The sequence below is a fragment of the Taudactylus pleione genome, unplaced genomic scaffold, assembly GCF_031769625.1.
Source record: "Taudactylus pleione unplaced genomic scaffold, aTauple2 ptg000108l, whole genome shotgun sequence".
Taxonomy (NCBI): Eukaryota; Metazoa; Chordata; class Amphibia; order Anura; family Myobatrachidae; genus Taudactylus; species Taudactylus pleione.
In genome coordinates, this window is record NW_028284510.1 from 3,360,242 (window position 1) to 3,374,932 (window position 14,691).

The 14,691-nt window shown below is 42.0% G+C and overlaps 1 protein-coding gene across 1 annotated transcript; it reads right to left on the reverse strand.

Moving 5' to 3' along the window:
* Positions 1-13,254: 13,254 nt before the first annotated feature.
* LOC148525456 (C3a anaphylatoxin chemotactic receptor-like) lies at positions 13,255-14,253 on the reverse strand. The gene is made up of 2 exons (XM_088470938.1): positions 13,733-14,253; positions 13,255-13,669 (listed from the first exon to the last, which is right to left on the reverse strand). Exons 1-2 carry the CDS (start codon positions 14,251-14,253, stop codon positions 13,255-13,257), a joined length of 936 nt encoding a protein of 311 aa, XP_088327064.1.
* Positions 14,254-14,691: the final 438 nt, after the last annotated feature.

The window sequence follows — 14,691 nt, forward strand, 5'->3', positions numbered from 1 at the left end:
ATCAGGCTCCGGGGGAGACAGTTGTTGTCCGTGGGATGAAAAAGCCCATCACGGTCATGCCTGGGCAGAAGACCAAACATTCCACCTCTTTGGTCTGGCAATATTTCTATCCAAATCCGGACAACAACTGTCTTGCCATATGTACCATATGTAAAGGTGAAATAAGTAGGGGTAGGGACGTCAACCACCTAGGAACATCCTCCCTTATACGGCACCTGCAGCGCGTTCATAAAAAGTTACTGTCAAGTTCAGAAACTTTGGCTAAGACCATAAGCAGTCCAGGGACACCTAAATCCCGTTGTCCTGTTGTATCCAAGCGCCTGCAAACCACACCGTCAACTCCCTCCTCGTCAATTTCCTCCTTAGTCAGGATCGGAAGTAGTCCTGCAGGCCATGTCACTGGCATGACTGACTCTCCTATCTGGGATTCCTCCGGAGGATCCTGCATTGCTACGCCTACTGCTGCCGCTGCTGCTGTTGCTGCTGCTGGGAGTTGTTCATCATCCCAGAGAGAAAGTAGGAACACCACTACTTTTACTAAACAATTGACCCTCCAACAGTCCTTAGCGAGGAGGATGAAGTACGACAGCAGTCATCCTGAAGCAAAACGTATAACTGAGGCCTTGACTGCTATGTTGGTGTTAGACGTGTGTCCGGTATCCGCCATTAGTGCAGTGGGATTTAGACAATTGATGGAGGTAGTGTGTCCCCGGTTCAAAATCCCATCTAGATTCCACTTCACTAGGCAGGCGATACCGAGACTGTACAGAAACGTCAGAAAAAGTGTCCTCAGTGTCCTGAAAAATGCCGTTGTACACAATGTCCACTTAACCTCGGACATGTGGACAAGTGGAACAGGGCAGACTAAGGACTATATGACTGTGACAGCCCACTGGGTAGATGTATCACCTTACGCAGCAACAGCAGCAGCGTCACCAGTCGCAGCATCTCAGAAACGCCAGCTCGTTCCAAGGCAGGCTACGCTGTGTATCACCGGTTTCAGTAAGAGGCACACCGCCGACAACCTCTTAGAGAAACTGAGGGAAATCATCGCCCAGTGGCTTACCCCACTTAGACTCTCCAGGGGCTTTGTGATATCTGACAATGCCACCAATATTGTGCGGGCATTACATCTGGGCAAATTCCAGCACGTCCCATGTTTTGCTCACACAATAAACTTGGTGGTGCAGAATTTTCTGAAAAGCGACAGGGGCGTGCAGGAGACGCTTTGGGTGGCCCGAAAAATTTCTGGCCACTTTCGCCATTCAGCGACTGCGTGCCGAAGACTGGAGCGCCAGCAAACACTCTTGAACCTGCCCCGCCATCACCTGAAGCAAGAGGTTGTGACGCGGTGGAACTCAACCCTCTATATGCTTCAGAGGATGGAGGAGCAGCAAAAGGCCATTCAAGCCTATACATCCACCTATGACATAGGCGAAGGAGGGGGTTTGCACCTGACTCAAGCGCAGTGGAGAATGATTTCCGTGTTGTGCACGGTTATCCAGCCCTTCGAACTTGCCACACGTGAAGTCAGTTCAGACACTGCCAGCTTGAGTCAGGTCATTCCCCTCATCAGGCTTTTGCAGAAGCAGCTGGAGAAAGTGAAGGAGGAGCTAAGACGGAGTGATTCCGCTCGGCATGTGGGACTTGTGTATGAAGCCCTTCATTCGCTTTGCCAGGATTCCAGGGTGGTCAATCTGTTGAAATCAGACCACTACATTTTGGCCACCGTGCTCAATCCTAGGTTTAAAGCCTATGTGGTGTCTCTCTTTCCGGCCGACACAAGCCTGCAGAGGTGCAAAGACCTGCTGGTGATCACACTGTCAGCTGAAGTGGAACGTGACACGTCAACGGCTCCTTCTTCATTTTCTCCCGCAACTGGGGCTGCCAGGAAAAAACTTAGGTATCCTAAGCAACCCGCTGGCGGTGATGCAGGGCAGGCAGGACCAAGTTTGGACATCTGGTCCGGACTGAAGGACCTGGCAACAATTTCTGACATGTCTACTGTCACTGCATATGATACTGTCACCATTGACAGAATGGTGGAGGATTACATCGGTGACAGCATCCAAGTAGGCATGTCAGACAGTCCATACCTGTACTGGCAGGAAAAAGAGGCAATTTGGAGGCCCCTGTACAAACTGGCTCTATTTTACCTGAGTTGCCCCCCCTCCAGTGTGTACTCCGAAAGAGTGTTTAGTGCAGCCGGGAACCTTGTCAGCGAAAGGCGTAGGAGGTTGCTTCCACAGAATGTGGAGAAGATGATGTTCATCAAAATGAATTATCAGCTCTTCCAGGGAGACCAGCCTCCAGAAGGTACAGAGGGACCTGTGGTGGTGGATTCAAGTGGGGACGAGTTAATACTTTGTGAGGATGAGGATGTACACACTGAAGAGGGTGAGGAATCGGTGGATGAGGAGGATGAGAATGACATCTTGCCTCCGTAGAGCCAGTTTGTGCAGGGACAGATTAATTGCCAGCTTGTTTTGTGGGGGCCCAAATGAACCAATCATTTCATCCACAGTTGTGTGGCAGACCCTGGCGCTGAAATGATTGGTTTGTTAAAGTGTGCATGTCCTGTTTATACAACATAAGGGTGGGTGGGAGGGCCCAAGGACAATTCCATCTTGCACCTCTTTTTTTTCTTTGCATTATGTACAGTTTGGGGCCTAGTTTTTCAAACTGCCATCCTGTCTGCCACTGCAGTATCATGCCTAGATGGGACACGTGTTTGTGCCGCCCACTTGTGTCGCTTAGCATAGTCATCCAGCTACCTCGGTGCAACCTTTTGGACATAAAAACACTATTTTGAGGTGTGAGGTGTTCAGAATAGACTGGAAATTAGTGGAAATTAAGGTTATTGAGTTTAATAATAGCATAGGAGCAGAAAAACCTACAAATTCTGTGATTTTAGCTGTTTTTATGCTTATTTTCAAAAAAATACTGATCCAAAACACAAAACCCAGAACCCAAAACACGGAAGGGTGGTTTTGGCAAAACCAATCCAGATCCAAAACACGAAGAAAGATCCAGATCCAAAACCGAAACACAAAACACGAAAAGTGGCCGGTGCACACCCCTACTAAGGACACGGATGCGCGCACTGCTGACAAAAACTGTTCGGACATGGTCGCTGGTAATTGCGAGGTAGGAACTGTGGAGGCGCAACAGCTGAAGCCCCAGGTCCAGGTAGTTGTGAGAAAGCAGCTACAAAAGGGACAAATAAAGTGACCATGGATAACATAATGTTTATAAACCCTGCTGCATTCCAGAGCCTGTGGGCAAAGCAATGGCATTTAAGCTGGGAGGCCCCACACTGTGACTAGCCTGCTGTGACTGTAGCCCTATACTCTAAATAGCCCCCTGAGCCTGACTATTCATCATACCAGAACTGTACCATACCAGTAAGTTCTGATGCTGATCATTAAAATGGCGGCTAAGCCCCACCCACCAAGCAGACTCAAGGAGCTGAGCAGAGCCGAGAATTTGCAATTTGGACCTGTGCACCTCTGAGCCTTCTACCAGCCCTGGAGGCCTGAGCTAGGGCTCAAGACCAGACTGGTCTCGAACCTGCGACCACCCCTTCACTATTCACGGGTAACCCAGCCAGGATCCACGTGGGTACACACATCTTTACGCATCCATGGCTCTCAGCACTGCCGCGAGCCAGGACATGCTGGCAGGCAGGCACAGTGGTAGAAGTGCATTGACCTGCCCACCGACGAGAGCAAGCAGCCGCGTCTCCCAGAGTAGAAACTACACCAGAACACCAGCATCAGACACCGGCATCACCACAGCAGGCACGCGCTTGCGCTTCACGGCTCCTGGGTGTCCCAAAATACTCAATGATGCAGAGGATGGCCTAGCATGGGATTGGCTCCTTCAAGGTAATGCCAGGGGGGGGTTCTGAGAGCTGCACGGGTGGGACATGAGGCCAGGGGAAAGAGAAATAGATGCAGAAGAGAGGACTCAGGAGGAAAGTGAAGGGAAAGGAAAGAAAAGGAATGGAAAAAAATGGAGAAAGAGAAACAGTGAGGGAGAATATAGACTGAAAGAGAGCTAAGAAAAGGGACAAAGAAGGAAATTATACTCAAATGCAATACAGAATCTTATACAGCACTTATCTCTTGTCAAGAAGACATAAATCTTATAAAGCACTTATCTCTTGTCATGACATAAATCTTATACAGCACTTATCTCTTGTCAAGACAGGAACAAAAGAGGCTTTGTCTTAGCCCACACAGCCTCACATTCCAAGCTAAAACACAGACACCTATCTTAATAGGGCAAACTAAGGGCCTGATTCAGACCCTCTCGTGAGCGCAGGCCTGATTCAGACCCTCTCGCGAGCGCACAGCACTTGCAAGCGGGTTGATGTTCCCCCACTGCGCATATGCTGCCTCCGGCATGTGCATGCACAAGCCCCAGCGAGCAACGGCAGCTCTGTCACTCTGGGGCTCACTACAAGACTGGGCGGCTGTCGATGTTTATTGACAGCTCGCCTCATTTTGTAGGCGGGGCGGGGGGGTGGCTGCACAAACACAGGCATTTCCTTAGGAACGCCTGCCATTTATGGGCGGCCCTACTGACATCACTCATGATGTCAGTAGTGGACTTCCTGCTCTATTAGAGCAGGAAGTCCACTCGGGCTTGTGGGAGTCGAGACCCTCCCACAGGGTCTTGACGCAAGACTGATGGTCAAGATAATCACAACCATTACCAGGCCACTCGCACTAGCTGTGAGTGGTCACCCACAACTTTGTGAGTGGCCTGGAGACCGGAAAAAGAAAAAAAAAACGCCCTGGTTCAGAGCGAGTGCTCACAAACAGCAAGCGCATCTGAATCAGGCCCTAAGTCACATGGTGTTACCCAAGCCAGCCCCCAGACTTGATGTTTAACCCACTCCATTCTCATTCAATCACTCTGTTTGTCTTCCCCCTATAAACACACTACAGTAAGCATTCTGAAAGTTGCACATATGCAGCAAACATAAAAAAAGATCTATACTGTATATTATCTATGTGAAATATAGTATGATAAAAGGTATATTTCCCATTAGAATATGCTATGTGAAATGCACGGCACTGACTCCAAATTTGATCACCTGTTGAGTCTATGTAAGATGCCTTGAATCAGGTCTATTTCCATATGTATTATAGTGTGAAGAACTCCTGTAAGTAATTTCCTGTATATAATTGACACTAATATACAAATCCTAAATCAGTGACTATTAAAGGCAATGTCTGTATATTCTATGTGAGATGGCAGCTTTCAATTTGAATAAAGAGCAGGTGAGTAAGTGTCACACTACATATTTATTGCATAATACATCAGATAGTACATCTGGTAAGCACACTGTAATTTTGTTTTCACTTAACATACATTGTATGTATAATCTGGAATTGGTACTGTTATGAAGAGCAATAAAAATCAACGCTGTATTGCACTTACTGTAGGATGAAAATGACATGGAAAGTTGAAGTGACAGAAAATATAGGATCAAGAATATAAGTACACATGAGAGTAATGTGGTAACACAAGAGATAATTGAAATGGTGTAATAAGACAGAGGAGATTATTAAGATTTTGCAAAACACAAGATAGAAAGACCATACATGCATTTAATATATTTTATGTTATAAAACAGCACTTAAATGTCAAATTCATTTTACACTAACAAAATTCCAGAGATGTGTGGGTTTGGTTCCAGAGAACCAGCAACAATCAAATTTAGGGGTTCTGACTCAAACCCAGTCCAAGTTTGGATCTTCCTGCAGTTCGGATTGCTGCTAACAGGTTAAAATTACATCATTCTAGCTGTTTTTTATAAAAAAAAAACAGATCCAAAGCAAAGACCAAAACATGAAGAGGAATCCAGATCCAAAACCAAAACCAAAACATGGGGGTTGGCGCACATCTCTATAAAAATTGCTAAAGCTTCTGGGGACTAGCAGCTCTCTCACCACCTTTCATTCCATTCAACTTTCTATTCACCCACTTATATTCTCACTTTAATCAGTGTACATTTTTTGCTTACTGTGTTCTGTTGGTCCTCTCTAGAGAACTGTTGTACATCATCTGAAGTTAGAGCAACAGCATTAGCCCTAGGGGAGTTGTAGCTAGTGCTGTAGTTTCTGAATAATTTTATCTTTAGAAATTATTAGATGTTATGTCTTGAGATGTGCGGCGACCCCTATGTTTTGGTTTTACATTTGGTTTTGGATCTGTATCTCCCCTAGTTTTGAATCTGAATTGGTTTTGCCAAAACTGGCCTTTCATGTTTTGTTTTTTGGTATTGGATCTGGATTTTTCCAAAAAAATCCTAAAAACTTCTAAAATCACATAAAATGGGACTGTTTTTGTTCCTACAGTAATATTAACCTCAAAAACATATATTTCCACTCATATCCAGTCAATTTTGATCACCTCACAGCTTAATATATTGTTTTCATCCAGTTTAGGTCCAAAATTTGCACCAAGCTATTTGGATGACTAAGCTAAGCGGCAGAATGGGCGACACATAAACGTGGCAGTTCAACTTCCAACATGGAACATCAGGGAAACAAATGTTTTTATTACTTAAGAGAGGCCTGAGGGAGTTGGAGTATGAATGTAGTTGAAGGCAGGGACAGGAAGGGATGATTGGTAGTAAATTTAATTACATTTTTTGAATCCAAAGTAAATTTATGAGGGTGAAGGGGAGGGGAGAAGGTATTTACAAAAAAATATTTTCCTCATTCACATCAGTCCTTACCCCAGAAGAATCATTGAGTGCCATGTGGATAAGCGCAAGATTTAAGATTAAGGGGTACATTTAATTTACTAAAGTGAGAGTTTTTACAAGTGCATTATATAAGTGACGTTGCCCATAGCAACCAAACAGATTCTACTTAACATCATTTACCTAGCACTTTCTAGAACATAATAACTAAAATCTGATTATTTGCTTTGGGCAACAACATCGTTTCTAAAACTCACTTCTAAAAACTCTAATTTTAGTAAATTAAATTTACCCCTTAAGGCCTTTGTGTATTTCTTTAGAATCTTGTCCCTGCTTCTGCAGCTATGAGTGGACTTTCATCCCAGAAGGGGACCAAGAAGAGAGCCTTAAAAAACAATTGACTGTTAAATAATCTTTTGCAAACTTCCAAAAAGCATTTCCCAACCTGTACAGGGACATTAAAAAAAACTTAGTTAGTTAGTTAGTTAGTTAGTGGCCTTCAAACTTCCGTTGTACCCACTGTCCACTTAACTGGAGCAGATATTGTGAACAAGCGGAACAGAGCAGTAAATGCAACATTTAAGATTTAAGATTTAAGTATTACCTTGTGTCTTTCTTGAGAAATCTTGAGTGCCGTGCCTGCTGCTGGGAGTGGATTTTCATCCCAGAAGGGATGAAGACATTGTTTGTCTTCCCAATGGACACAGATCTGAAGAGATGTAAAGAACTACTGGCAGGAAAAAGAGGCAATTTGGAGGCCCTTACACAAACTGGCTTTGATTTACTTGAGCTGCCCACCCTCCACTGTGTACTCAGAAAGCATTTTCAGCACAGTCAGGAACCTTGTCAGTGATCTGCCTGAGACTACTTCCCCAAAATGTGGAAATTATTTACAAATTCGATGAGAAAGACTATTACCATCATTTACTTGCAAAAATTACAGAGGCACCTGTAATGGTGGAAAATTACAGAGGCACCTGTAATGGTGGATTCCAGCGGGGACAAATTAATATTGTGTGAAAAAGATAATGTACAGTATACATCAACCCAGATTATAACATCACCCAAGCCTATATCATCTCACTTCCTATGTTGTATATAAATTATAGCTGCGCTGGGGATTCATTGTCCACTTTAGTGGATGTGAGCTGAATTTTAGTCCAAATCACCACACCCCCTACACATCTTCTGACCTACAGGAGGAGCAGCTGCACTCTGGAATACGTTGCCCCTCTGACTCACTGAAATTCAGGTAGAGGGGCCATAGGTAGGGAATAGGGACACTATAATCAGAGAATGCAGTTTTAGCTGCTTTATTCTATTTTTTAAACAGTATACTCTTTTTGAACCTTTTGAAAATGTTTATGTGAATCTTAGCTGAGGCATTTGTGATGTCATTATGTTTAATATATTATGCACATTATTCAGCACTTTGTTGTGGTCTTGTAGTCAATGTGTAGACTAATCATTTATTCATGATTGAGGAAAGAAGTGAAAAGAAGAATTTTTTAATTGCTGTTTGTTATTAAATTGTAAAACTGTGAAGTTTCCACTTACAGTGTCACAAGATTTTTGTTATGAATAAAAAAATAATAATACACTGCACTACCACTTACAGTGTGACAATATTTTTATGAATACACCCCTGCAGCCCCTACCCCTAGATGGACACAGTAGCCCCTGCCCTAGATGAACACAACAACCCCTGGATGGACACAGCAGCCCCTGGATGGATACAGCAGCCCCTGCCCTAAATGAACACAACAACCCCTGGATGGATACAGCAGCCCCTGGATGGACACAGCAGCCCCTGGATGGATACAGCAGCCACTTGATAAATGACACAGCCAGCATCCCTGCACAGCTATGTTGCTGATAAGTGTGGCTAACGTGCACACATGCACAGAAAAAAAAGCACATTTATTAATTTATTTTTAACACTTGGGGGACGAGCACCCCTGAACGAGGCAGCAGCCCCTTGATAAACATCACAGGCAGCACCCCTGTGCCACTATGTGTTTGATAAGTGTGGCTAACATGCACACAAACATAAAAAAAACACTTTCATTATTTATTTATTTTTGACAAAGCACCTGCTGAACAACACAGCAGAACCCCTTTATGAACTGCAGTGACACAGGAGCCACTTCTGTCTGCAGCACAGCTCCTATAGAGTATAGACAACACTGCCCTTATGGACAACAGCATAGCACAGCCCAGTCAGCCCCTATGGACAACAGCAGCCAGCCCTTATGGACAACAGCAGCCAGCCCTTATGGACAACAGCCTGCCAGCTCCTATGCACAGCAACAGCACAGCCACACAGACCCTCTCTTGCGTCCTTTTCACTCTCCACAGCCAGAATTAAAATATTAAAATGGTGGCAATCCAAAACCCGCAAGATTTCGACAGTGTGATGACATTTTGCCTTTCTTAGAGATCCGAGTCAGGCGGGAAAACCCGAACCGATATTGGATCCGACTCAGATCTGCAGATTCAGGTGGGTTTGTTTCTCTGAGAACCGGACCCGCTCATCTCTACATAACCATATGACACACTACCAGCCCAGGGGCAAATCTTGCTCATGGATAAAAACCTAAAATACATTTTCAGAAACACAAATACTGAATATTTTAGCATTTTCTATTTCTAACTAAAACATATTTAAGCTGATTACCTAAATCATATATCTTTTCTACTTGCAGTAATTATGAATGGTATACATGGTCATATAATGTGCCTGATTCTAAATTAGACGGATCTCTGGCAAATTTTGGCATAAAAAAAATGTGCAATTACATTTGTGTACTGCATGTCTGTCCTATTCAGAATCAGACAGAACTTGGCCTCATCTGTCTTTCTTTGAAAAAGGGCATTTCAGGGCAAGAACTGGGTGCTGACAATGTGATCGCATGTAACTGCCCTGACTAGTGGGGCTGTCTTTGGAGTATAATGGGTACATAGAAGGGAAGCCTAGCATGGGGCTTGTGCTATTGCAAATACTACTGATGATGATTGCACCGGTTTACATAATTTCAATTAGCGACGTTGGTTTCCGCTTACAGACACATGAACCCACATGAACAATGTATTTTTGTATTAGCAGATGGTAGTACAGTAAATCAGGCTTCCACGGCTGCCCGCTCGTACACTTTCCATCAGACTCAGAATTAGCCCCAATACCTGCTGCATGAAAACTATGCTGAGCTATGATCGTACAGGAATGTATATATGTAATTGCGTAAAAACATTTTCACACTTGTTTATGAATATCACCATTTTGCATATATAGTAATTTTAAAGCTTAAACAAATGTATTGTTTATCTTTACTAAGAATAGCATATACTCTACTTTAATCTATGATGTATGACGGAAAACACAGGCTGACTTTAAAAATGGTTATTATTTTAAATTCATCTGTAATAAAATTTCCTAATTTTTTAAAGTGTACATAAAATAAAAAAATTATATGATTCTACTTAAATGTTTGCCCCCATGGCCAATGTCTGATCTATGGCTTTGCACCATGCTCTATGTGACCCAAGCACTAGGGGAGCAGCAGCTAAGGTAGATGTTGAGGGTTCTGCCACTGTGGCTCAGTGAGGGTTTTTTTTTTCACAAAACATAATTTAACATTAGGTTAAATAAGGAAATTAAAAAAAATACTAAACCAACTACTTTATTACTAAGGCAGAGCATCCAAGCAACCAGGAGGTCAGACCTGGGGAGCCCAAAGCTGAGGAGGAGGCCAGCCCACTGAGGCTCAATATGATGATAGGAAATAAATATAAAATCTTGTACTAGCTGAAAAACATGTTTGATTATGTAAGTGTAACACTTTAAGAAAATGTTCAAAAAGTGTGTGTATCTTCCCAATGGACACTGTTTTCCAATTCTGCACATGTTGCCCTTTAGCAGTAACATTTTGTTTTAAATACACTTCCTGTACACCAGTAGGTGAGGTATAGAGTCAGGGACTGATGGTGAGTGAGGGGTATATCAATGACAGAGGGATGGTCTATGTGAGTAGAAGTTGTGTAAAAGGTATCATATACAGCTTTTCTGGATGGGTGGAAGGCATATCTGTGTAGGGCATTCAGGGTGGGAACTGGGTGGTGACAATGCGATCGCACATAACTGCTATGATTATTGGGAGTTTATTGGGTACGGAGAAGGAAAGCTTGCTCCTGATGGCTCTCTTGTACCTAGCACAGAGCTGGTGTAATTGCAAATGCTAATTATGATGATTGTGCCGGTTTACGTAATTTCAATGAGCGACACAGGTTTCCGCTTGCAGACACATGATCCCCTGCATTAGTCCAATGGATTTTCACAATAGCATAAGGTATTACAGTAAATCTGGGTTGGGTATGGGATCACGGCAGTCAGAATGCCGCCATTCAGAATACTGACAGCATCATCCCGTCAGTCAGAATCCTGAAACAATTAGGTAAGTACACTCACGCTAACCTATACCCTAACCCTCTCTCCCTGGTGTCTGAATCTAACCCCCCCTCTGGGCCTAAATCTAAATTACCACTCCCCGAACCCTAAACCTAACCCACTCCCTAACCCCTGACACTTACATTCAGAATGTCTGCGGTTGGGATTCTGGAGCCGGGATCCTGAAGCTGTCAGGATTCCGACACCGGTATTTTGACCATTGACATTGCACACACCAGGATTCTGACTACAGCCCAGTAAATGGCTGCTCGCACCTATAGACATTTTCCATGAGACTCCAAATGAGCCCCAATACCTGCTGCATGAAAGCTATGCTGCTCTGTGATATTTATACTTGTTTATGGATTCCAACATTTTGCATATACAGTAGTTTAAAAGCTTAAAAAATTTAGTGTTTATATTTACTAACAATCTCATATACTCTAAGTTATAACATATGCAGGATTAATTTGATTACAGAGGCAGACTTTAGAAACTGTTTATTTTTTAAATAAATATTTAAAAACATTTTATATATTGTTTTTAAACTGTACATAAACTAAAAAATTACTATGCGACTATTTAAAACTTTTGCACCCATGGCCAATGTTTGAGGTGTTATTCTGCACCAGGCTGTGAGTGACCCAAGCAGTGGGGGTACAGCAGCTAAGGCAGATGTTGAGGGCTCTGCTAATGGGGCTCAGATGAGGGGTAAAAACATAATTTAACATTTGATTAAATAATGAAATGAAGAAAAATACTAAACCAACTACTTTATTACTCTGACAGAGCATCCAAGCAACCAGGAGGGAGCCCAGGAGGTCAGACCTGGGGAGCACAAAGCTGTGGAGGAGACCAGCCCACTGAGGCTCAATGTGATGGAAGGAAATAAATATAACATTTTGTACTATCTGAATAACATGACACACTAGGAACATGTACAAAGTGTGTGCACCTTCCCAATGGTCACTGTATTCCCATTCTGCACATGTTGCCCATTAGCAGCAACATTGTGTTTTAATAAATCTCCTGTATGCCAAGTAGGTGAGGTATAGAGTCATAGACTGATGGTGAGTGAGGGGTATTGCTATATCTGGGGGATGGTCTATGTGAGTAGAAGTGGGTAAGTGATACAGCTTTGATTATTGGAGAAGAAGCCTATCAGTGTATGGGTGGAGTATTTGGAGTGGAGTCTGGTGGATGGGGGGAGAGTAGTACAGGCAGCAATACCTACATCTTAGCATGCACTGACAGTGTCTGAGTCTCTGCTGTCCGCACTTGCTCCATGTAACAGGGAAGACATTATGGACATTACAGGACTATAGGAAGCAGCTGTGTCATACAACAGAACAGATAGATTACCCACATTACTAACAGAGAACATAGACATAGCTAAGGTGTGCAATACATGTCTCACCACTAGGGGTGACTACAAGATGGCAAGAGGTGGTGGTGGGAGGGGATGTCTGTGTTCTCTATTGCCCAGGGTGATAATATGTCTAGTTATGTCTCTGATATGAGCTACACAAACTTGTCTACTTCAAAGTAACAGTAATTTAAGATATTTTAATAAACTTTTCAAGTAGAGAATGTTAACACGTGAAACATGACAATTATAAGTCTGTATACAGTCTGCTGTACTTTATATGAATCCTGATAATTATATTCATGCTGACAAGTAAAGTCTGACAATTATACAATTATATATAGTAAATATTACATCATATTAATTAATTAAACATAAAATTATAACCATGCTAACAAGAGAAGTGTAACAATTATAAGCTTATATATATAGTCAAACTTTAATCCTGTAAACTGAAGAAACCTAACAATTATATGATCAGATATCCAGGGTAGAAGACATCTCATTTGTATTCTCTCTTTATAGTTTAAAGAAGTTTCCACCTTCAGGTCCTGTAACTACAGTTATACATTTCCTCATACATTATATCCTAAACTATTTGCTTAGTTTCATAGTTTTTTCTTTATTCACCTTCTGTACAATATAACAATATATATTTTGGGGTTTATTTCCACACTAATTTGTACATGTGAATGTGGAACATAGAAGTGAGATCAATGTCTGTTAAACATTCCTATTAGGTACAACTGCATTCAAATTATCTCTTTCTTTTGAAGACTGATTAGATATATCATTTAGAGCACGTTCCAGCCTGGATGGTAAGGAATGTATTAAACTCTCTTTAAAGTCTTGTCCAATGAAGACATAGATGATGGGATTAATGCAACTGTTAGGGTAAGCCAGGCAAACACAAACTACATTTACTGTATTATCTATAGAAAAATATCTGAGAGGCAGTGATATTAATGGCCAAGTGTAATAAGGAAACCAACAGATAAAGAAACACGTCACAACTGCAGTGATAATCCTGTACAGTCGCTGAGACTTATTTGATCTTTTAACTTTTACAAGTTTAAAACATATTAGACAATAACCCACTAGAGTGATAGTGAAAGGGATCACAAACATGGTAACACACCTGGTGAGTAGCATATTCTTCATGTGAGAGGGATACTCATAAAATGTTTATTTTAGCCGACACTCTGAAACATCATAATCGATGCTGTTATAAATCACATGAGGAACACTTAAGATCAGACTCAAACCCGAAATTATTACTGAAATGCTGCGGGCACATTTTGGGGTTCTTCGAATCTTAGACCAAAATGGCCACATTATAGATATACAGCGATCAATACTCATGGAGGCTAAAAAATTTACACTAGCGCACATGGTTATATACAGGATACCAGTACTGACTTGGCATAATTTATAGGCAACATCTCCTCGTAATAGCAAAGACCAGTCAGCAATTTTCAAAGGGATAAATACACAGCAGATTAAATCAGCTATGGCCAGATTGAGGAACCATACGGCACTGACTGTCTTCATCTTGAATCCAGCAATCCAGATAACTAAGCCGTTCCCTGGAATTCCCAAAATAAAAGTGATACTGTAGAAAATGATTGCCAGTATTTGATAGATTGGAAGCATTTTTGTATAACCAGTGAAAAACTCAGTCAATTTAATGTATGCCCCATTGCTTGAGAGATCATAGTCCATGACGGATGGTTTCCTGAAAGCAGATTGGGGCACAGAAAGTGATATAATTAGTTAGTACATTCTCAGTTTAATTTAAAGTTAAAAAGTACCAGGTAAGAAAAATAATTTAGAAATCCCTAATTTCCATCACTTACATTTTACATATTATTTACCTAACACTTTATATAAAAACTGCTCCCAATTTTAACATTAACATTTCTTCAAATTACCTGTTGCAGAAATGTGTCAGAAATGAGCCATAGAAACTAGATTTTCTCAAACTTTTAAACAGAAAAAGACGTTGTAGAATCATAATAAATAGCAAATTAATCCCATAATGACTAATGATAGGATTGGTTACATTGAATCAACTTTTACTTCAATGTAGATCTAACTGTGCCGCTGATAAATAAATGTTATATTTAGACATGAACAGGTCCGATTCCCTGAGAACCAGAC

Coding starts and splice junctions, on each gene's coding strand:
- LOC148525456 (XM_088470938.1), bottom strand. CDS start 14,253: ATGGACTATGATCTCTCAAGCAATGGGGCATACATTAAATTGACTGAG. Junction 13,670..13,732: donor ATCGATTATGATGTTTCAGA/GTGTCGGCTAAA, acceptor GCTACTCACCAG/GTGTGTTACCATGTTTGTGA.